At 48.1% G+C, this 24,455-nt stretch overlaps 1 protein-coding gene across 2 annotated transcripts; it reads left to right on the top strand.

Annotated features, from left to right (window-relative positions):
- The first annotated feature begins 672 nt into the window (after nucleotides 1-672).
- On the top strand, nucleotides 673-24,455 carry CYTH2 (cytohesin 2). Of its 2 annotated transcripts, XM_041713022.2 has the most exons (12): nucleotides 673-823; nucleotides 2,424-2,571; nucleotides 4,147-4,213; nucleotides 6,147-6,265; nucleotides 8,099-8,179; nucleotides 9,192-9,304; nucleotides 14,074-14,222; nucleotides 16,255-16,367; nucleotides 18,964-19,042; nucleotides 20,043-20,114; nucleotides 23,097-23,251; nucleotides 24,176-24,455. In XM_041713022.2, the coding sequence occupies exons 1-12, from the start codon at nucleotides 805-807 to the stop codon at nucleotides 24,261-24,263; spliced, it is 1,203 nt and encodes a 400-aa protein (XP_041568956.1). In that variant the 5' UTR covers nucleotides 673-804; the 3' UTR covers nucleotides 24,264-24,455. The 2 variants fall into 2 exon arrangements, with proteins under 2 accessions (XP_041568956.1, XP_072777677.1); XM_072921576.1 differs by lacking the exon at nucleotides 4,147-4,213 and having other exon boundaries at nucleotides 697-823.

Below are 24,455 nucleotides of genomic sequence, written 5' to 3'. Positions count from 1 at the left end.
ATTTGAGGAAATTTTGTAAGAATTTGGGATATTTGGGGTCATTTTGTGAGAATTTTGGGGTCATTTTGGGATCATTTTGTGAGAATTTGGGGAATTTGGGGTAACTTTTTGGGAATTTGAGAAAATTTTGTAAGAATTTGGGAAATTTGGGGTAATTTTGTGGGAATTTGGGGAATTTGGGGTAATTTTGTGAGAATTTGGGGAATTTGGGGTAATTTTGTGGGAATTTGGGGAATTCAGCGTAATTTTGTGAGAATTTGGGGAATTTGGGGTAACTTTGTGGGAATTTGAGGAAATTTTGTAAGAATTTGGGGAATTTGGGGTAATTTTGTGGGAATTTGGGTAATTTGAGGGTTTTGGGGCCAGTTGGGACATTTGAGACCTGGAAAGGCCCTCAGGCCACCTAATTAATATTAATGAGCCTCATTAATATTAACAAGCACTCCTCAAAACGCCAATAAAGCGTTAAGCCCGCCTCTTTCCCAAATCCCCCTTGCTATTGGCTGAGACACCTGTCAATCATATCAGCCCCACCCCACTCTGTGATTGGTCCATCCCTCTGCCAATCACCCTCCGCGCGCTCTCATTGCTCAGCGCTCTGCTCCCGCCTTCCCCCTCCTCCCATTGGCCGCGCCGCTTGTCACTCAGGGCGATCGCGGCGCTGATTGGCGGGCGCGGCAGGAGGGGCGGGCGCAGCCGTGTGGCGGAGCCGGCGCGGGCCCGGGCCCGGCGGGGCGGGCGGAGCGGCGGCGGCGGCGGCGGCGGCGGCGGCGGCGGAGGCGGAGGGGCCGCCCCGGGGCCGCCATGGAGGACGGAGTTTACGGTGAGGGCGGCGGGAGCGGGACCGGGAGCGGGGCCGGGGCGGGAATGGCGGCGGGGAAGGAGCGGAGGGGTCGGGGAGGGGGGAGAGGGTTCGTGAGGCGCGGACCAATGGCGCGGCGAGGAGCGGTCACGTGGGTGGGCGTGGCCTTTATGACGTAACCACGCCCCTTTTTAAAGGACCACGCCCTTTTCGGACCACGCCCCTTTTCTTTAATTACGCCCTGTGATCTATGCAAATTAGACCACGCCTATTCTGATTGATGAATATTCATTAGTAACGGCCACGCCTCTTTTGGTCAGGCCACGCCCCCACGTCTTTATGCGGAAAAGGGGCGTGGCCAGCGCGGGGCGGGGCACTGAGTCAATGAGGGGGCGGGGCTTGATGGGGAAGGGGCGTGGTCATGGAAATGACGGGCAGGTGGGAAGTGGGCGTGGCCAGGGCGGTGCGGGTGGGCGTGGTAAAGGCAATGTGGGCGTGGCCAGGTGTGCCCAGGTGTGCCCAGGTGTGCCAGGGCGGTGCCCAGGTGTGCCCAGGTGCCATGTGGGCGTGGTCAAGGCAATGTGGGCGTGGCCAGGTGAGGCCTGGGTGTGCCAGGGATGTACTCAGGTGAGCTCAGGTGTGCCAGGGCAGTGCCCAGGTGTGTCCAGGGCGGTGCCCAGGTGAGCCCAGGTGTGCCAGGGATGTACTCAGGTGTGCCCAGGTGTGCCAGAGCAGTGCCCAGGTGAGCCCAGGTGTGCCAGGGATGTACTCAGGTGTGCCCAGGTGTGCCAGAGCAGTGCCCAGGTGTGCCCAGGTGTGCCAGGGATGTACTCAGGTGAGCTCAGGTGTGCCATAGACACACCCAGGTGTGCCATAGACATAACCAGGTGTGCCAGGGCGGTACCCAGGTGTGCCCAGGTGTGCCCAGGTGTGCCATAGACACACCCAGGTGTATCATAGACATACCCAGGTGTATCCAGGTGTGCCCAGGTGTGCCCAGGTATGACAGGGATGTACTCAGGTGAGCTCAGGTGTGCCATAGACACACTCAGGTGTATCATAGACATACCCAGGTGTGCCCAGGTGTGCCAGAGCAGTACCCAGGTGTGCCAGGGCGGTTCCCAGGTGTATCCCAGGTGTGCCCAGGTGTACCATAGACACACCCAGGTGATCTCAGGTGTGCCCAGGTGTATCATAGACATACCCAGGTGTGCCAGGGCGGTGCCCATATGTGCCAGGGCGGTGCCCACCTGTGCCCAGGTGTATCCCAGGTGTGCCCAGGTGTGCCCAGAAGATACAGGGATGTACTCAGGTGTGCCCAGGTGTGCCAGGGATGTACTTAGGTGAACTCAGGTGTGCCAGAGCAGTGCCCAGGTGTGCCATAGACACACCCAGGTGTATCATAGACATACCCAGGTGTGCCCAGGTGATCTCAGCTGTGCCCAGGTGTGCCCAGATGTGCCCAGGAGTGATAGGGATGCACTCAGGTGTGCCAGGGTGGTGCTCAGCTGTGCCAGGGCGGTGCCCAGGTGTGCCCAGGTGAGCTCAGGTGTGCCAGGGCGGTACCCAGCTGTGCCCAGGTGATCTCACCTTTGCCCACCTGTGCCCGCTGTGCCCGCAGTGCCCCCGGACCTGTCCCCGGAGGAGCGTCGGGAGCTGGAGTCGATCCGGCGGCGGAAGCAGGAGCTGCTGGGGGAGATCCGGCGCCTGCGGGAGGAGCTCAGCGACGCCATCACCGAGGTCGAGGGGCTGGAGGCCACCGAGGGCAGGTCAGGAGCCCCAAAACGGGCCAAAAATGGCCCAAAATGGGCACAAAATGTTCCCAAAATGTGCCCGAAATGGGCCCAAAATGGGCACAAAAATGGCCCAAAATGGGCCCAAAATGTTACCAAAAATGGCCCAAAATGGGCACAAAATGTGCCCAAAATAGCCACAAAATGTTCCCCAAAAATGGCCCAAAATGTTACCAAAATAGCCCCAAAAATGGCCCAAAATAGCCACAAAATGTTCCCAAAATGTTCCCAAAATGTGCCCAAAATAGCCACAAAAATACCCCAATTAATCCCCAAAATGTTCCCAAAATACTCCCAAAATAGCCCCAAAATGTTCCCAAAATGTTCCCAAAATGTTCCCAAAATGTTCCCAAAAAATTCTCAAAAATATCCCAAATCATCCTCCAAAAAATCCCAAAATGTGCCCAAAATGTTCCCCAAAAATTCACAAAATAGCACCAAAAATATCCCAAATCATCTCCCAAAAAATCCCAAAATATCCCCAAAATATCCCCAGAAATATCCCAAAAATACCCCAATTAATCCCCAAAATGTTCCCAAAATATTCCCAAAATAGCACCAAAATAGCCCCAAAAATACCCCAATTAATCCCCAAAATGTTCCCAAAATGTTACCAAAATGTGCCCAAAATAGCCACAAAAATACCCCAATTAATCCCCAAAATGTTCCCAAAATACTCCCAAAATAGCCCCCAAATAGCCCCAGAATATTCCCCAAATAGCCCCAGAAATATCCCCAAATATCCCCAGAAATATCCCAAATCATCTCCCAAAAAATCCCAAAATAGCCCCAAAATGTTCCCAAAATAGCTCCAAAAAATTCCCCAAATAGCCCCAAAATGTACCCAAAATATTCCCAAAATACCCCAAAAATATTCCCAAAATAGCCCCAAAATAATCCCAAATTAGCTCCACAATGTTCCCAAAATAGCCCCAAAATGTTCCCAAAAAATTCCCAAAATAGCCCCAAAATATTCCCAAAATAGCCGCAAAATATTCCCAAATAATCCCCCAAAAATCCCAAAATAGCCCCAGAAATATCCCAAAAATACCACAATGAATCCCCAAAGAGTTCCCAAAATATTCCCAAAAATATCCCAAAATATTCCTAAAATAGCCCCAAAAATATCCCCCCAAATTCCCAAAATATTCTCGAAATATTCCCAAAATATTCCCAAAATATTCCCAAAATATCCCCAAAATACTCCCAAAAAATCCCCAAAATATTCCCAAAAAAATCCCCAAAATTTCCTGCCAAATCCCTAAAAATTCCCCCCAAATTCCCCAAAATGCCGATTTTTGACCCCAAATTTTGCCCCAAATTCCCCAAAAATTCCCAAAACTTTCCCCGAATTCCCAAAATTTCCCATTTTTGACCCCCAAATTCCCAAAATATTCCCAAGGATTCCCAAAAATGCCCCCAAAATCCCCTAAATTCCCATTTTTAACTCCAAAAATCCCCAATTTTCCCCCAAATTTCCCCCAAATTTTTGTCAGAATCCCCAAAAATCCCCAAAAATTCCCAAAATTCCCGAAATTCCCGAAATTCCAGCAAGACGCTGCAGCGGAACCGGAAGATGGGGATGGGCCGCAAGAAATTCAACATGGACCCAAAAAAGGTCAGCGGGAATTTGGGAATTTCGGGAATTTTGGGGAGTTTTGGGAATTTCTAGGAATTTTGGGATTTTTGGGGAATTTTGGGGGAATTTTTTGTGTATTTTGGGGAAAAAATTTGGATTTTTGGGGGGATTTTTTGGGGGATTCTTTGGGAAATTTTGAGAATTTTTGATGGAGTTTTGGAATTTTGGGGATTTTTGGGGGAAATTTGAGACTTTTTGGGATTTTGGGGGAGTTTTTCAGGGAATTTTGGGTAAAAATTTGGGAATTTTGGGGGATTTTTGGGGAAATGTTCGGAAATTTGGAGGATTTTTTTGGATTTGAATTTTTACCATTTTTCAGTGTAAAAAAAGCGAATTTTCACTTATTTTCGCCGTAAAAACGGGGAATTTTTTGGACTTTGGGCATGAATTTTTGGGGAATTTTTGGGATTTTTTTTGAATTTGGAAACCCGAAGGTTTTGAGGGCAAAAATGTTGAATTTTGACCATTTTTGGGTGTAAAAAAAAGGGAATTTTCGCTTATTTTCGCTGTAAAAATGGGGAATTTTGGGTTTTTTGCGCTGGAACTTTTTGGGAATTTTTGGGAATTTCAGGAATTTTGGAACCTGAGGGTTTTGAGGGCAAAAAATTCGAATTTTTAATGTAAAAAATTCAAATTTTCACTTATTTTCGCTGTAAAAAATGGGAATTTTGGGTTTTTTGCACGGGGATTTTTGGGATTTGGGTCTTGGAATTTTCCGGAATTTCGGGAATTTGGGAAGTTGAGGGTTTTGAGCTTAAAAAATGTGAATTTTGACCAATTTTCGGTGTAAAAAAAGCGAATTTTCACTTATTTTCGCCGTAAAAACGGGGAATTTTTTGGACTTTGGGCACAAATTTTTGGGGAATTTTTGGGATTTTTTTTGAATTTGGAAACCCGAAGGTTTTGAGGGCAAAAAATGTGAATTTTGACCGATTTTCAGTGTAAAAAAAGCAAATTTTCGCTTCTTTTCGCTGTAAAAATGGGGAATTTGGGGTTTTTTTTTGGGAATTTTTTGGGAATTTTTGGGAATTTTTTGGCATTTTTGGGAATTTTGGGAATTTGGGAACCTGACGGTTTTTAGGGCAAAAAATTCGTATTTTTAATGTAAAAAAGGCAAATTTTCACCTATTTTCGCTGTAAAAAATGGGAATTTTGGGGTTTTTGCGCGGGGATTTTTGGGATTTGTGTCTGGGAATTTTCGGGAATTCCGGGAATTCGGGAATTTCGGGAATTTGGGAAGTTGGAGGTTTTGAGCCTTAAAAATACGAATTTTGACCGATTTTTGATGTAAAAAATGCGAATTTTCACTTATTTTCGCTCTAAAAAATGGAAATTTGGGATTTTTTCCGCAGGAATTTTTGGGCTTTGGGTCTGGGAATTTTGGGAATGTTCGGGAATTCCGGGAATTTTGGAACCTGAGGGTTTTTAGGGCAAAAAATTCGAAATTTTAATGTAAAAAAAGCGAATTTTCACTTATTTTCGCTCTAAAAAATGGGAATTTTGGGGTTTTTCCGCGGGGATTTTTGGGATTTGGGGTTGAGAATTTTTGGGAATGTTCGGGAATTTTTGGGAATTTGGGAAGTTTTAGGGTTAAAAATGTGATTTTTCAGTGGTTAAAAAAAGCAAATTTTCGCTTATTTTCCCTGTAAAAATGGGGAATTTTGGGTCTTTTGCATGGGAATTTTTTGGGAATGGTTGGGAATATTTGGGAATTTTGGGAATTCGGGAACCTGAAGGTTTTGAGCTTTAAAAATGTGAATTTTGACAGATTTTTAATGTAAAAAATGCGAATTTTCACTTATTTTCGCTGTAAAAAAATGGGAATTTTGGGTTTTTTCCGCGGGGATTTTTGGGATTCGTGTCTGGGAATTTTTGGGAATTCCGGGAATTCGGGAATTTGGGAATTCTGCAGGGGATCCAGTTCCTGGTGGAGCAGGAGCTGCTGCGGCACACGGCCGAGGACATCGCGCGCTTCCTCTACAAGGGGGAGGGGCTGAACAAAACGGCCATCGGAGACTACCTGGGAGAGAGGTGCCAACTGGGCAAACTGGGCAAACTGGGACGGACTGGGCAAACTGGGGGGGACTGGGATGGACTGGGACAGACTGGGAGGGAACTGGGAGGGACTGGGAGGGACTGGGATGGATTGGGAGCCACTGGGAGCAACTAAAGGGGAACTGGGAGGGAACTGGGACAGACTGGGAGGGACTGGGATGGAACTGGGGAGGACTAGGAGGGACTGGGAGGGACTGGGAGGGACTGGGAGGGGTTAAAGGAGAATTGGGATGGACTGGGAGAGGATTAGGAGAGACTGGGAGGGACTGGGAGGGGTTAAAGGGAGACTGGGATGGACTGGGACAGACTGGGAGCAACTGGGAGGGACTGGGGGGGACTGGGAGGGGATTGGGGGGAACTGGGAGGGGTTAAAGGGGAACTGGGATGGACTGGGACAGGATTTGGAGCAACTGGGAGGGACTGGGAGGGGATTGGAAGGGAACTGGGATGGACTGGGAGGGACTGGGATGGACTGGGAGGAGTTAAAGGGAAACTGGGATGGACTGGAACAGACTGGGAGGGAACTGGGGGGGACTGGGATGGAACTGGGAAGGGATTGGGCGCAACTGGGAGGGACTGGGAGCCACTGGGAGCCACTGGGAGCAACTAAAGGGGAATTGGGATGCACTGGGAGGGACTGGGAGGGAACTGGGAGGGAACTGGCGGGGGTTAAAGGGAAACTGGGATGGACTGGGAGTGACTGGGAAGGAACTGGAAGCCACTGGGAGTGACTAAAGGGGAACTGGGATGGACTGGGAAGGGTTAAAGGGAAACTGGGACGGACTGGAACAGACTGGGAGGGAACTAGGAGCAACTGGGAGAGACTGGGAAGGGTTCAAAGGGCACTGGGAGGGAACTGGGATGGACTGGGAGGGAACTGGGACAGACTGGGACGGGATTTGGAGCAACTGGGAGGGACTGGGAGGGAACTGGGAGCACTGGGAGGGACTGAGGGAAGCAATGATTGACAGCTGGGGGCGGGGCTTATTTGAACCCGTGGGCGTGGCCAAAACAAGTCCAGCGTGATTGACAGGGGTGGGCGTGGCCAGGGGTGATTGACAGGGCTGGTGATTGGGTGATTGGCAGTGTGGGCATGGCCAGGGGTGATTGACGGGGGTGGGCGTGGCCATGGATGATTGACAGGGCTGTGATTGGGTGATTGGCCGGGTGGGCGTGGCCAGGGATGATTGACAGGGCCGGTGAATGGCTGATTGGCAGTGTGGGCGTGGCCAGGGATGATTGACAGGGGTGATTGACAGGGGTGGGCGTGGCCAGGGGTGATTGACAGGGCTCTGATTGGGTGATTGGCAGTGTGGGCGTGGCCGGGGATGATTGACAATGGGTGGGCGTGGCCAGGGATGATTGACACGGTTGGTGATTGGGTAATTGGCAGTGTGGGCGTGGCTAGGGGGTGATTGACAGGGGGTGGGTGTGGCCAGGGGTGATTGACAGGGCCGGTGATTGGGTAAATGCCCGGGTGGGCGTGGCCAGGAATGATTGACAGGGGGTGGGCGTGGCCAGGGATGATTGACAGGGCTGTGATTGGGTGATTGCCCTGGTGGGCGTGGCCAGGGGTGATTGACAGGGGGTGGGCGTGGCCAGGGGTGATTGACAGGGCTGGTGATTGGGTGATTGGCGGTGTGGGCGTGGCCAGGGGTGATATACAATGTGTGGGCGTGGCCAGGGGTGATGATTGACAGTGGTGGGCGTGGCCAGGGATGACTGACAGGGGGTGGGCGTGGCCAGGGATGACTGACAGGGGGTGGGCGTGGCCAGGGGTGATGATTGACAGCCCGGCCCCGCCCCCAGGGAGGAGTTTAACCTGGGCGTGCTCCACGCCTTCGTGGACCTGCACGAGTTCACCGACCTCAACCTGGTGCAGGCGCTCAGGTGGGGCACCTGGGGGCGGGGCTTCACACCTGGGGGCGGGGCTCACCTGGGGGCGGGGCTCACCTGGGGGGCGGGGCGGGGCTTACCTGGGGCGGGGCTCACCTGGGGGGCGGGGCTCACCTGGGGGCGGGGCTTCACACCTGGGAGGCGGGGCTTACCTGGGCACACCTGGGGGGTGGGGCTTCACACCTGGGGGCGGGGCTCACCTGGGGGGCGGGGCTCACCTGGGGGGGCGGGGCTCACCTGGGCACACCTGAGACACACCTGGGCACACCTGAGAGTGATGGGAACTCACCTGGACACACCTGAGAGTGATGGGAACTCACCTGGACACACCTGAGAGTGATGGGAACTCACCTGGGCACACCTGGGACACACCTGGGCACACCTGAGACACACCTGGGCACACCTGGGCACACCTGGGACACACCTGGGGACACCTGGGGACACCTGAGAGTCACCTGGGGGCACCTGGGAGTGATGGGGACTCACCTGGACACACCCGGGCCACACCTGGGCACACCTGGGCACAGCTGGTGATGATGGAAACTCACCTGGGCACACCTGAGACTCACCTGGGCACACCTCAGGGGGTGGGACACAACTGGGGGCACCTGAGACTCACCTGGGCACACCTGGGACACACCTGGGGACACCTGGGCACACCTGAGACTCACCTGGGCACACCTGGGGAGGGTGGGACACACCTGGGCACACCTGGGACACACCTGGGCACACCTGGGACACACCTGGGCACACCTGGGCACACCTGGGCACACTTGAGACTCACCTGGGGTTACCTGGGGGCCTCCCAGGTAAGTTCTGGGACATCTCAGGTGGGTTTGGGGCTCCCCAGGTGCGGCTTTTCGGGAATTCCAGGTGACCCCGGGTGACCCCAGGTGACCCCAGGTGACCCCAGGTGCCCCCAGGTGTGCCCAGGTGCCCCCAGGTGACCCCAGGTGACCCCAGGTGACCCCAGGTGCCCCCAGGTGACCTTTCCGGAACGTTCCAGGCAGTTCCTGTGGAGTTTCCGGCTGCCGGGGGAGGCGCAGAAGATCGATCGGATGATGGAGGCGTTCGCCCAGCGGTACTGCCTGTGCAACCCGGGGGTGTTCACCTGTACAGGTAACTGCACACCTGTGGGACAGGTAACACACCTGGGCACAGGTAACACACCTGGGTACAGGTAACACACCTGGGCACACCTGGGCACGCCCAGCGGTACTGCCTGTGCAACCCGGGCGTGTTCACCTGTACAGGTAACGCACCTGTGGGACAGGTAACACACACCTGGGCACACCTGGGCACTGCCCTGACACACCTGGGCACACCTGAGATACACCTGGGCACACCTGGGTACAGCCCTGACACGCCCAGCGGTACTGCCTGTGCAACCCGGGGGTGTTCACCTGTACAGGTAACTCACCTGGGCACAGGTAACACACCTGGGCACACCTGAGATACACCTGGGTACAGGTAACACACACCTGGGCACAGGTAATGCACCTGGGCACAGCCCTGACACGCCCAGCGGTACTGCCTGTGCAACCCGGGCGTGTTCACCTGTACAGGTAACGCACCTGGGCACACCTGGGCACACCTGGGTACAGGTAACACACCTGGGCACAGCCCTGACACACCTGGGTACACCCTGACACGCCCAGCGGTACTGCCTGTGCAACCCGGGCGTGTTCACCTGTACAGGTAACTGCACACCTGGGCACAGGTAACACACCTGGGCACAGCCCTGACACGCCCAGCGGTACTGCCTGTGCAACCCCGGCGTGTTCACCTGTACAGGTAACGCACACCTGGGCACAGGTAACTGCACACCTGTGGGACAGGTAACACACACCTGGGCACAGCCCTGACACGCCCAGCGGTACTGCCTGTGCAACCCGGGCGTGTTCACCTGTACAGGTAACGCACCTGGGCACACCTGGGCACACCTGGGTACAGGTAACACACCTGGGCACAGCCCTGACACACCTGGGTACACCCTGACACGCCCAGCGGTACTGCCTGTGCAACCCGGGCGTGTTCACCTGTACAGGTAACTCACCTGGGCACACCTGGGTACAGCCACAGACACACCTGGGCACACCTGGGCACAGGTAACACACCTGGGCACAGCCCTGACACACCCAGCGGTACTGCCTGTGCAACCCGGGGGTGTTCACCTGCACAGGTAACTCACCTGGCACACCTGGGCACACCTGGGTACAGCCACAGACACACCTGGGCACACCTGGGTACAGCCCTGACACGCCCAGCGGTACTGCCTGTGCAACCCGGGGGTGTTCACCTGTACAGGTAACTGCACACCTGAGATACACCTGGGTACAGGTAACACACACCTGGGCACTGCCCTGACACACCTGGGTACAGGTAACACACCCAGCGGTACTGCCTGTGCAACCCGGGGGTGTTCACCTGTACAGGTAACTCACCTGGCACACCTGGGCACAGGTAACACACCTGGGTACAGATAACACACACCTGAGACACACCTGGGCACAGCCCTGACACGCCCAGCGGTACTGCCTGTGCAACCCCAGAGTGTTCACCTGTACAGGTAACTCACCTGTGGGACAGGTAACACACCTGGGCACACCTGAGATACACCTGGATACACCTGGGTACAGGTAACACACCTGGGTACAGGTAACACACCTGGGCACACCTGGGATACACCTGGGCACAGCCCTGACACGCCCACAGTACTGCCTGTGCAACCCGGGCGTGTTCACCTGCACAGGTAACTCACCTGGGCACACCTGGGCACACCTGTGATACACCTGGGCACACCTGGGCACAGGTAACACACCTGGGTACACCTGGGCACACCTGGGCACACCTGGGTACAGGTAACACACCTGGGCACAGCCCTGACACGCCCAGCGGTACTGCCTGTGCAACCCCGGAGTGTTCACCTGTACAGGTAACTCACCTGGGCACAGGTAACTCACCTGGGCACAGGTAACTCACCTGGGCACACCTGGGCACACCTGGGCACAGGTAACACGCCCAGCGGTACTGCCTGTGCAACCCGGGCGTGTTCACCTGTACAGGTAACTGCACACCTGGGCACAGGTAACACACCTGGGTACAGGTAATGCACCTGGGCACAGCTGGGCACACCTGGGTACAGGTAATGCACCTGGGCATAGCTGGGCACACCTGGGCACACCTGGGCACACCTGGGCACACCTGTGGCTGGGAATTTGGGGGAATGGCTGGAAATTGGGGAATTTGGGGTTAAAAATGTGAATTTTTACCAATTTTCAGTGCGAAAAAAGCGAATTTTCACATATTTTTGACGTAAAATATAGGAATTTTTGGGATTTCGGGTAGGAATTTTTTTGAAATGGCTGAAAAATTTTGGGGAATGTCAGGAATTTTGGGGAGTGGCTGAAAATTCTTGAATTTAGGGAATTTTGGGGATAAAAATACGCATTCTTACAAATTTTCAGTGCGAAAAAAGCAAATTTTCGCTTCTTTTCACCGAAAAAAATGGGAATTTTGGGGATTTCGGGTGGGGATTTTTTCAGAATGGCTGGAAATCGGAGAATTCGGTGAATTTTTGGGATTAAAAATCCACATTTTTCCCGAACCTGGGCTTAAAAATGTGCGTTTTTTACCGATTTTCATTGGGAAAAAAGCGGATTTTGGCCGATTTTGGCCGTGAAAAATAGGAATTTTTGGGATTTGGGTGGGAATTTTTTGGAAATGAACAGGAACTCTTTGGAAATTTTTAGCGAATGTCGGGAATTTTGGGGAATGGCTGGAAATTCAGGAATTTGTGGTTAAAAATGCTCCTTTTTACCAAATTTTGGTGTGAAAAAAGTGAACTTTTGCTTATTCTCGCCGTAAAAACCAGGAATTTCTGGAATTTTGGGCGGGAAATTTTCGGGAATGGCTGAAAATTTTTTGGGAATGTCACAAATTTTGGGGAATGGCTGAAAATTCTTGAATTTAGGGAATTTTGGGCTTAAAAATGCTAATTTTTACCAATTTTCAGTGCAAAAAATGCAAATTTTCACTTTTTTTGCTGTAAAAAATAGGAATTTTTAGGATTTTGAGCGGGGAATTTTTTAGGAATGGCTGAAAATCGGAGAATTCGGTGAATTTTTGGGATTAAAAATCCACATTTTTCCCAAATCTGTGGTTAAAAATGTGCGTTTTTTACAGATTTTCGATGGGAAAAAAGCGGATTTTGGCCGATTTTGGCCGTGAAAAATAGGAATTTTTGGAATTTCGGGTGGGATTTTTTTGGGAATGGCTGAAAATTTTTTGGGAATGTCACAAATTTTGGGGAATGGCTGAAAATTCTAGAATTTAGGGAATTTTGGAGTTAATAATGCTCATTTTTACCAATTTTCAGTGCAAAAAAAGCGAATTTTCACTTATTTTCACTGTAAAAAATAGGAATATTTGGGATTTCGGGTGGGAATCTTTTGGGAATGTCAGGATTTTTCGGGAATGGCTGAAAATTCGTGAATTTGAGGAATTTTAGAGTTAAAAATGCTCATTTTTACCAATTTTCAGTGCAGAAAAAGCAAATTTTCCCTTTTTTTTCTGTAAAAAATTGGAATTTTTGGTATTTCGGGCAGGAATTTTTCAGAATGGCTGGAAATTGGAGAATTCAGTGAATTTTGGGGGTTAAAAATCCGCATTTTTCCCGAATCTGGCGTTAAAAATGCGAATTTTTACCAATTTTCAGTGCGAAAAAGGTAAATTTTTGCTTATTTTCGCCGTAAAAAATAGGAATTTTTGGGATTTCGAGTGGGAATTTTTTGGGAATGGCTGAAAATTTTTTGGGAATGTCAGGAATTTTGGAGAATGGCTGAATATTTGTGAATTTCAATAATTTAGGAGTTAGAAATGCGAATTTTTACCAATTTTCAGTGCAAAAAAAGCGAATTTTCACTTATTTTCGCCATAAAAAATAGGAATTTTTAGGATTTCAGGCAGGAATTTTTTGGAATGGCTGGAAATCGGAGAATTTAGTGAATTTTGGGCATTAAAAATGCGCATTTTTTCCAAATCTGGGGTTAAAAATGGGCGTTTCTTTACCAATTCTCAGTGTAAAAAAGCTAACTTTCGCTTATTTTTGCTGTAAAAATAGGAATTTTTGAGATTTTGGGTGGGAATTTTTTGGAAATGAACGGGAACTCTTTGGAAATTTTTAGGGAATGTCGGAATTTTGGGGAATGGCTGAAAATTCATGAATTTGAGGTAAAAAATGTGATTTTTTACCAAATTTCAGTGCGAAAAAGGCGAATTTTGGCCTATTTTCACTGTAAAAAATAAGAATTTTGGTATTTCGGGCAGGAATTTTTTGGAATGGCTGGAAATTGGAGAATTTGGTGAATTTTGGGCGTTAAAAATGCGCATTTTTCCCGAATCTGGGCTTAAAAGTATGCATTTTTTACCGATTTTCATTGGGAAAAAAGCGGATTTTCGCCGATTTTGCCGTAAAAAATTGGAATTTTTGGGATTTCAGGCGGGGAGTTTTCAGGAATGGCTGGAAATATTACAATTTGCTGAATTTTGGGGTTAAAAATGGGCATTTTCCCCGAACCTGGCATTAAAAATGCGAATTTTTACCGATTTTCGATGGGAAAAAAGCGGATTTTGGCCGATTTTCGCCATAAAAATTAGGAATTTTTGGGATTTCAGGCAGGAATTTTTTGGAATGGCTGGAAATTGGAGAATTCAGTGAATTTTGGGGTTAAAAATCCGCATTTTTCCCAAATCTGGACTTAAAAATATGCATTTTTTACCGATTTTTGTTGGGAAAAAAGCGAATTTTGGCTGATTTTCATTGTGAAAAAAGCGGATTTTGTCCGATTTTTTTGGTAAAAACCCGGGATTTTGGTTTTTCCCCCCAGACACGTGCTACGTGCTGTCCTTCGCCGTGATCATGCTGAACACGAGCCTGCACAACCCCAACGTGCGCGACAAACCCTCGGCCGAGCGCTTCGTGGCCATGAACCGCGGCATCAACGACGGCGGCGACCTGCCCGAGGAGCTGCTCAGGGTGGGGAGAAATTTGGGCCAAATTTGGGTGAAATTTGGGTGAAATTTGGGTGAAATTTGGGTGAAATTTGGGGAAAAAATAGGAATTTTAGGGGGTTTTAGGGCATCAAAATGGCGGAGATTTGATTGACAGCTGCTCGGGGTGGGCGTGGTCATTGGGCGTGGTCAGTGGGTGTGGTCAGGGGGCGTGGACAGGTGTGTCAATGGAAATTTGGGTGAAATTTGGGGAAAAAATGGTGAAAAAATGGGAATTTTGGGGGGATTTAGGGCATCCAAGATGGCGGAGATTTGATTGACAGGTGCTCGGGGTGGGCGTGGCCGGGGGGGGCGTGGCCAGGTGTGCTCAGGTGTGGGGGGTGAAATTTGGGCGAAATTTGGGTGAGATTTGGTGAAAAAATGGTGAAAAAATGGGAATTTTGGGGGGTTTTTAGGGCATCAACGATGGCGGCGACCTGCCCGAGGAGCTGCTCAGGGTGGGGCCAAAATTTGGGCGAAATTTGGGTGAAATTTGGGTGAAATTTGGGTGAAATTTGGGTGAAATTTGGGTGAAATTTGGGTGAAATTTGGGGAAAAAATGGTGAAAAAATGGTGAAAAAAGGAGGATTTTGGGAGTTTTTAGGGCATCAACGACGGCGGCGACCTGCCCGAGGAGCTGCTCAGGGTGGGGCCGAAATTTGGGCCAAATTTGGGTGAAATTTGGGGAGAAAAAGGTGAAAAAATGGGAAATTTGGGGAGAAAATGGTGAAAAAATGGGAATTTTGGGGGGTTTTATGGCATCAACGACGGCGGCGACCTGCCCGAGGAGCTGCTCAGGGTGGGGCCGAAATTTGGGCCAAATTTGGGCGAAATTTGGGCGAAATTTGGGTGAAATTTGGGTGAAATTTGGGTGAAATTTGGGGAGAAAATGGTGAAAAAATAAGAATTTTGGGGGGTTTTAGGCCATCAAAATGGCGGAGATTTGATTTACAGGCTGCCCAAAATCTCTGAGTTTTCCCCCAAAATCCCCAAATTTCCCCAAAAATCCCCCAAATTTTCCCCCAAATCTCTGAATTTTCCCCAAAATCCCCAAATTTCCCTCAAAAATCCCCCAAATCTTCTCCCAAAATCTGCGAATTTCCCTCAAAAATCCCCCAAATTTCCCCCGAAATTGCTGAATTTTCCCCCCAAATCCCCAAATTTCCCTCAAAAATCCCCAAATTTTCCCAGAAGTCCCCAAAATCCACAAATTTTCCCCAAAATCCCCAAGTTACCCCCAAATTCCTCATATTTTTCCCCAGAATTCCCAAATTTTCCCCAAATTCCCCACAGTTCCCCCCAAAATCTCCAAATCTTCCCCAAAAACTCCCAAATTTTCCCCAAAAATCTTTGAATTTCCCTCAAAAACCCCCAAATTTCCCCAGAAGTCCCCAAAATTTTCCCAAAATAACCCAATTTCTCTCAAAATTTCCAAACATTCCCCACATTCCCCAAAATCTCCAAATGTCTTCAAAAACTCTTAAAATTTTACGTACTTTTATTTTATTTTAAAATTTTACGAACTTCCAAATTTTCCCCAAAAATCCCCAAATTTCCCTCAAAAATCCCCCAAATTTTCCCTGAAATCTCTGAATTTTACCCCCAAAATCCCCAAATTTCCCCAGAAGTCCCCAAAATTTTCCCAAAATCCACAAATTTTCCCCAAATCCCCGAATTTCCCCAGAATTTTCCCCGTAATCTCTGAATTTCCCCCCCAAATCCCCAAATTTCCCTCAAAAATCCCCAAATTTCCTGAGAAGTCCCCAAAATTTTCCCAAAATCCACAAATTTTCCCCAAAATTTCCAAACTTTCCCCAAAATCCCCAGATTTCCCTCAAAAATACATCAAATTTTCCCTGAAATCTCTGAATTTTCCCCCCAAATCCCCATATTTCCCCCAAATTTCGCCCAAATTTTCCCCCAAATCCCCGAATTCCCCAAATTTCCCCCCAAATCCCCAAATTTCCCCGAAACCCCCGAATTTTCCCAAAACCCCCCGAATTTTCCCCGAAACGCAGAACCTGTACGAGAGCATCCGCTCGGAGCCCTTCAAGATCCCCGAGGACGACGGCAACGACCTGACGCACACCTTCTTCAACCCCGACCGCGAGGGCTGGCTGCTGAAGCTGGGTGAGCCCCGCCCGCTCACCTGGGCCACGCCCCCTCACCTGGGCCACGCCCTCACCTGGCCACGCCCAAAAAATCCCGCCCAAAGTGCTCCAAAATCCTAATTTTTGGGCAATTTTTTGGTTTTATGAGGGTTTAGGGTTGTTTGGAGAGGGTGGGACACACCCGTGGCCACGCCCACTCACCTGGGCCACGCCCACCGCACCTGGGCCACGCCCTCACCTGGCCACACCCAAAAAATCCCAACCAAAATACTCAAAAATCCCGATTTTTGGTCCTTTTTTATTTTTTGGGGGGGTTTAGGGTCGTTTGGAGAGGGTGGGACTCGCCCCTGGCCGCGCCCACTCACCTGGGCCACGCCCACCACACCTGGGCCACGCCCTCACCTGGCCACACCCAAAAAATCCCGCCCAAAATCCTCGAAAATCCCAAATTTTGGGCAATTTTTGAGTTTTTTTAGGGCGTGAATGTGGGTGGGATCTGCTATGACCACGCCCACCACGCATTGGCCACGCCCACCTCACCTGGGCCACGCCCTCACCTGGCCACGCCCACTCACCTGGCCACGCCCAAAAAATCCCAACCGAAATACTCAAAAATTCCGATTTTTGGTCATTTTTTGAGTTTTTTTGGGGCTTGAATGTGGCTCATAGTGGGTGGGATCTGCTCTGGCCACGCCCACCGCACCTGGGCCACGCCCACTCACCTGGGCCACGCCCTCACCTGGCCACGCCCAAAAAATCCCGCCCGAAATATTCCAAAATCCCAATTTTTGGTCATTTTTTTGGTTTTATGGGGGTTTAGGGTGGTTTGGAGAGGGTGGGACTCGTCCCTGGCCACGCCCACTCACCTGGGCCACGCCCACCTCACCTGGGCCACGCCCACTCACCTGGGCCACACTCTCACCTGGCCACACCCAAAAAATCCCACCCCAAATACTCAAAAATCCCCAATTTTGGTCATTTTTTGAGGTTTTTTGGGGCTCGAATGTGGCTCAAAGTGGGTGGGGTCTGCCCTGGCCACGCCCTCCTCACCTGGGCCACGCCCACCTCACCTGGACCACGCCCTCACCTGGCCACGCCCAAAAAAATCCCGCCCAAAATACTCCAAAATTACGATTTTTGGTCATTTTTTGAGGTTTTTGGGGCTTGAATGTGGGTGGGATCTGCCATGGCCACGCCCACATCACCTGGGCCACGCCCACCTCACCTGGGCCACGCCCACTCACCTGGGCCACGCCCTCACCTGGCCACGCCCAAAAAATCCCACCCGAAATACTCCAAAATCCCAAATTTTGGGCAATTTTTGACCTTTTATTGGGTTAAAGGGGGTGGGACACGCCCCTGGCCACGCCCACTTCACATTGGCCACGCCCACCTCGCATTGGCCACGCCCACCCCGCATTGGCCACGCCCACCTCGCTTTGGCCACGCCCACCTCGCATTGGCCACGCCCCCTCCCAGTTCCCCCAGTTTGGTTTTGCTGAATTTTAATGGTTTTTTTTCCTTTTTCTTTCTTTTCTTCCCCAAAATTTCCCCAAAAAAATTCTTCCCAAATATCCCCAAATTTTCCCAAAATTCCCCCAAATTTCCCCAAATTCCTTCCAAATTCTCCAAATCTCCCCAAAAATTTCCTCTAAATTCCCCAATTTCCCAAAAATTCATCCAAATTTTCCCTAAAATTCCCCCAAATCTCCCTAAAATTTCCTCTAATTTTCCCAAAATTCTCATGGAATTCTCTCAAATTCCCCCAAAATTCCCCAATCCCCAAAAATTCACCCAAATGTCCCTAAAATTCCCTAAAATTCTTCCAAATTTTTTCCAAATTCCCCCAAAATTCCCCTAAAATCCTCCCAAAATTCCCCGAAATCCCCCCAAAATTTTATAAACTCCAAAAATTCCCAAAATGTTCCCAAAATTCCCCAAATTTCCCCCAAATTTTCTCCGGTGCTGCCTTTGGGACCCCCCCAGGAGGTGAGTGCAGGGGTGGGGACCCCCCAAAAAATCCCCAAATTCCCCCCAAATCCCCCCAAAAATCCAAAATCACTCCAAAATTCCCCAAAATTCCCCAAAATTCCCCAAATTTCTCCCCAATTCCCTGAAATTCTCCTGAGTTTGCCCCAAAATCTTCCCATATTTCCCTAAAACTCTCCCCAAATCCCCCCAAAATTCCTCCAAAAAATCCCAAATTTCCCCAAAATCCCCCAAATTCCCCAAATTTACCCTGAATTTCCCCCTAAATTCCCTCAAATCCCCCAAAATTCCCTCAAAAATCCAAAATTCCCCTGAATTCCCCACAAAATCTCCTCAAATTCACCCAAAACTCCCCGGAAATCCCCCCAAAATTCCCTCAAAAATCCAAAATCTCCCAAAATCCCCCAAATTCCCCCAAAATTCTCCTGAATTCCCTCCAAAATCTCCCAAAATTCACCCAAATCTCACCCAAATTCCCCCAAAAATTACCTCAGAAATCCAAAATCTTTCCAAAATTCCCTCCAAAATCTCCTCAAATTTACCCCGAGCTCACCCAAAATGCCCCCAAATTTCCCCAAAATCCCCAAAATTGCCCAAAATCCCCCAAATTTCCCCCAAATCCCCCTCAGGCGGGCGGGTGAAGACGTGGAAGCGCCGTTGGTTCATCCTGACCGACAACTGCCTCTACTACTTCGAGTACACCACGGTGAGACCCAAAAACCCCAAAATTCACCCCAAAATTCACCCCAAATTCACCCCAAAAATTCCAAAATCCATCTCGGGACCCCCAAAATCCCTCAAATCCGCCTCAAAATAACCCAAAACAGCCAAAATCCACCCAAAATAACCCAAATTCACCTCTACTACTTTGAGTACACCATGGTGAGACCCAAAAACCCCAAAATTCACCCCAAAATTCACCCCAAATTCACCCCAAAATTCCCAGAATTCACCCCAAAAATTCCAAAATCCATCTCGGGACCCCCAAAATCCCTCAAATCCGCCTCAAAATAACGCAAAACAGCCAAAATCCACCCCAAATAACCCAAATTCACCTCTACTACTTCGAGTACACCACGGTGAGACCCAAAAACCCCCAAATTCACCCCAAAATTACCAAAATTCACCCCAAAATTCACCCCAAAAATTCCAAAATCCATCTCAGGACCCCCAAAATCCCTCAAATCCGCCTCAAAATAACCCAAAAACAGCCAAAATATCCCAAAATATCCCAAATTCACCTCTACTACTTCGAGTACACCACGGTGAGACCCAAAAACCCCAAAATTCACCCCAAAATTCACCCCAAAATTCCCAAAATTCACCCCAAAAATTCCAAAATCCATCTCGGGACCCCCAAAATCCCTCAAATCCACCTCAAAATAACCCAAAACAGCCAAAATCCACCCAAAATATCCCAAATTCACCTCTACTACTTCGAGTACACCACGGTGAGACCCAAAATCCCCCAAATTCACCCCAAAATTCCCAAAATTCACCCCAAAATTCCCCAAAATTCCCGAATTTCCAGGACAAGGAGCTGCAGGGATCATCCACCAGGTGGAATCTGCCCCAAAATCCCCCAAATCCACCCCAAAATCCCTCCCTGGGATCCCAAATTTCCCCAAAAAAACCCCAAATTCCCTGAAATTCCCCAAAAATTCCCAAAAATTCCCAAAAAATTCCTGAAATTCCGGAATTTTCAGGACAAGGAGCCGCGGGGAATCATCCCCCTGGAGAACCTGAGCATCCGCGAGGTCGAGGATCCGCGCAAGCCGGTGAGAGCCCCAAAAATCACCCAAAATCACCCCAAAATCACCCCAAAAATTATCCCAAAATAACCCCAAAAATCATCCAAAAATCATCTCAAAATGCCCCAAAAATCATCCAAAAATCTTCTCAAAATCCACCAAAAATCAGCCCAAAATCCCCCCAAAATCAGCCCAAAATCGCCTGAAAATAACCCCAAAATAACCCCCAAAATCACCCCAAAATAACCCCAAAATACCCCAGAATCACCCCAAAAATTGTCCCAAAATCACCCCAAAATACCCCAGAATCACCCCAAAAATTATCCCAAAATAACCCCAAAAATCATCCAAAAATCTTCTCAAAATCCCCCGAAAATCAGCCCAAAATCCCCCAAAAATCAGCCCAAAATCGCCTGAAAATAACCCCAAAATAACCCCCAAAATCACCCCAAAATAACCCCAAAATACCCTAGAATCACCCAAAAATTGTCCCAAAATAACCCCAAATTCACCCCAAAATTCATTTCAAAAGGCCCCAAAAATTATCCCAAAATAACCCCAAAAATCACATCAAAATTCCCCAAAACACCCCAGAATCACCCCAGAAATTGTCCCAAAATACCCATTCCCACCCCAATTTTCCCCAAACCGGTTTTTACTGGTCCATACTGGTCCATACTGGTTTTTAACCCTTTCCAGACCACTTTTAACTCCCCAAAATTCCCATTTTTTCCCCATTTCCCCCCATTTTTTCCCCCCATTTTGTCCCTTTTTTCCCCTCCACCTCCATCGCCCTTTAACCCCAATTTTCCCCAGACCGGTCCATACTGGTTTTTACTGGTTTTTAACTGGTTTTTACTGGTTTATACCGATTTTTAACCCTTTCCAGTCCACTTTAAACCCCCCAAAATTCCCATTTTCCACCCATTTTTCTCCTCTACCTCCATCGCCCTTTACCTGATTCCACCCCAATTTTCCCCAAACCGGTCCATACTGTTTTTTAACTGGTTTTTACTGGTTCATACTGGTTTATACTGGTTTTTACTGGTTTTAACTGGTTTATACCGATTTTTAACCCTTTCCAGACCACTTTAAACTCTCCAAAATTCCCATTTTTCCCCCCATTTCCCATTTTTCCCATTTTTCCCCCATTTTTCCCCTCTACCTCCATCGCCCTTTCCCCAATTCCACCCCAATTTTCCCCAAACCGGTCCATACTGTTTTTTAACTGGTTTATACTGGTTTTAAGTGGTTTATACTGGTCTATACTGGTTTCTACTGGTATTTATTGGTTTTTAACCCTTTCCAGTCCATTTTAAAGACCCCAAAATTCCCATTTTTACCCCTTTTTTCCCCTTGATCTCTGGCGCCTTTTACCCAATTCCACCCCAATTTTCCCCAAACTGGTCCATACTGTTTTTTACTGGTTTTTAACTGGTTTTTTAATGGTTTATACTGGTTTTAAGTGGTTCATACCGATTTTTACCCAGACCAGTTTAAAGTCCCCAAAATTCCCATTTTCCCCAATTTTCCCCCCTCTGTCTCCATCGCCCTTTACCCAATTCCACCCCAATTTTCCCCAAACCGGTCCATACTGGTTTGTACTGGTTTATACTGGTTTCTACTGGTTTTAACTGCTTTTTAACCCTTTCCAGACCAGTTTGAAGTCCCTAAAATCCACATTTTTCCCCCATTTCCCCCATTTTTTCCCCTCTATCTCCATCGCCCTTTACCCGATTCCACCCCAATTTTCCCCAAACTGGTTCATACTGGTTTGTACTGGTTTAACCTGGTTCATACCGATTTTTAACCCTTTGTAGACCAGTTTAAACTCCCCTAAATATCCCATTTTCCCCATTTTTCCCCTCTACCTCCATCGCCCTTTACCCGATCCCACCCCAATTTTCCCCAAACTGGTTTTTACTGGTTTTAACTGGTTTTTACTGGTTTTAACTGGTTTTTAACTGGTTTTTAACTGTTTTTTTACTGGTTTATACTGTTTTTTACTGTTTTTTAACTGGTTTTTACTGGTTTTAACTGTTTTTTTCTGTTTTTTACTGGTTTTAACTGTTTTTTAACTGGTTTTAACTGGTTTTTAACTGTTTTTTACTGGTTTATACTGTTTTTTACTGTTTTTTAACTGGTTTTTACTGGTTTTAACTGGTTTTTTCTGTTTTTTACTGGTTTTAACTGTTTTTTAACTGGTTTTAACTGGTTTATACTGGTTTTAACTGGCTTGTACTGTTTTAAGTGGTTTATACTGGTTTTTAACCCTTTCCAGTCCATTTTAAAGACCCCAGAATTCCCATTTTTCCCCTCTATCTCCGTCGCCCTTTACCCAATTCCACCCCAATTTTCCCCAAACTGGTTTATACTGTTTTTTAACTGGTTTTAACTGGTTTTTACTGGTTTTTACTGGTTTTTACTGGTTTTAACTGGTTCATACTGGTTTTAACTGTTTTTTAACCCTTTCCAGACCATTTTAAACTCCCCAAAATTCCCATTTTCCCCCATTTTTCCGCTCTATCTCTGGCGCCTTTTACCTGATCCCACCCCAATTTTCCCCAAACTGGTTTATACTGGTTTTAACTGGTTTTAACTGGTTTATACCGATTTTTAACCCTTTCCAGACCACTTTAAACTCTCCAAAATTCCCATTTTTCCCCCCATTTCCCATTTTTCCCATTTTTCCCCCATTTTTCCCCTCTACCTCCATCGCCCTTTCCCCAATTCCACCCCAATTTTCCCCAAACCGGTCCATACTGTTTTTTAACTGGTTTATACTGGTTTTTACTGGTTTATACTGGTCTATACTGGTTCATACTGGTTTTAACTGTTTTTTAAGCCTTTCCAGTCCATTTTAAAGACCCCAAAATTCCCATTTTTACCCCATTTTTCCCCTTGATCTCTGGCGCCTTTTACCCAATCCCACCCCAATTTTCCCCAAACTAGTTTTTACTGGTTTTAACTGGTTTTAACTGGTTTTAACTGGTTTTTCCCGTTTCCCAGCACTGCTTCGAGCTGTACATCCCCAACAGCCGGGGGCAGCTGATCAAGGCGTGCAAGACGGAGGCGGACGGGCGCGTGGTGGAGGGGAACCACGCCGTGTACCGGATCTCCGCGCCCACGCGGGAGCAGAAGGACGAGTGGATCAAATCCATACAGTGAGACAGGAAAACATTCCCTAAAATTCCCAAAAAATTCCTTGGAATTCATAAAAAAATTCTGTACATTTAATTGGGGTTTTTAAATGGGGTTTTTGGGGCTTAAAATGGGATTTTTGGACATGAAAATGGGATTTTTCAGGGATTTTTGGGGGATTTTTGGGTTCAAATCCATCCAGTGAGTCTCGGAATTCCCAGAAAAAATTATCAAAAATTCCCAAAAAATTCCCAAAAATTTAGAAAAAATCCCATGGAGTTCATTTGGGGTTTTTAAATGGGATTTTTGGGGGTGAAAATGGGATTTTTGGACACAAAAATGGGATTTTATGGATCAAATCCATCCAGTGTGACCGGAAAAAATTCCCCAAAATTCCATAAAATTCCAAAGAAATCAAAAAAAATTAAAAAAAAATCACGGGAATTAATTGGGGGTTTTTAAACGGGATTTTTGGGGGTTAAAATGGGAATTTTGGGGGTTAAAATGGGATTTTTGGGGGATTTTTGGGTTCAAATCCATCCAGTGAGACCCAGAATTCCAAAAAAAATTCCAAAAAATTCCCAAAAAACTTCCCAAAAATTAAAAAAAAATCCGTAAGTTATTTGGGGTTTTTAAATGAGATTTTTGGGGTCAAAATGGGAATTTTGGGGGGATTTTTGGGGAATTTTTTGGGGGGGATTTTTTCTTTGTATTTTTGTGGGATTTTTAGGGAATTTTTGTGGAATTTTTGGGAAATTTGGGGGAAATTTTTGGGGGGGGGGTTTGGTGAATTTTTGGGGGACTTTGGGGGGATTTTGGGTCATTTTCTCACAAATTTGGGATTTTTGGGGGGGATTTTGGGTGGAATTTTTTCCTGGGGGGTCCCTGAGGTGTTGGGACCCCAAAAATTCCCAAAAAATTCCTAAAAATTCCCGAAATTCCGGCAGGGCGGCGGTGAGCGTGGATCCCTTCTACGAGATGTTGGCGGCGCGGAAAAAGCGAATTTCGGTCAAGAAAAAGCCGGAAAATCCCTAAAAAAAACCCCCAAAATTCCCGGAAAAACGAAGGGGGCGGGACCCCCGGAATTCCCAGCTGGAACCTCCCGAAAAATTCCCCAAATTTGGGGGAATTCCCCCCAAAATTCCGCCGGACTGGGAAAGGAGCCGGAGGCAGCGGCCGGAGCTCCGGAATTCCCAAAATTCCCAAAATTTCGCCCCTGGGAGCCCC

Source organism: Taeniopygia guttata, chromosome 37 (genome assembly GCF_048771995.1).
Source record: "Taeniopygia guttata chromosome 37, bTaeGut7.mat, whole genome shotgun sequence".
Lineage (NCBI taxonomy): Eukaryota > Metazoa > Chordata > Aves > Passeriformes > Estrildidae > Taeniopygia > Taeniopygia guttata.
Note: the sequence above shows the minus strand (reverse complement) of the source record. Positions and strands in the feature narration are given on the sequence as shown.

Excerpts from the sequence above, each read along its gene's own strand:
- CYTH2 (XM_041713022.2), top strand. Across the intron at positions 9,305-14,073 it reads GGGGGTGTTCACCTGTACAG|ACACGTGCTACGTGCTGTCC; the intron begins GTAACTGCACAC and ends TTTTCCCCCCAG. Across the intron at positions 16,368-18,963 it reads GGCTGGCTGCTGAAGCTGGG|AGGCGGGCGGGTGAAGACGT; the intron begins TGAGCCCCGCCC and ends CAAATCCCCCTC.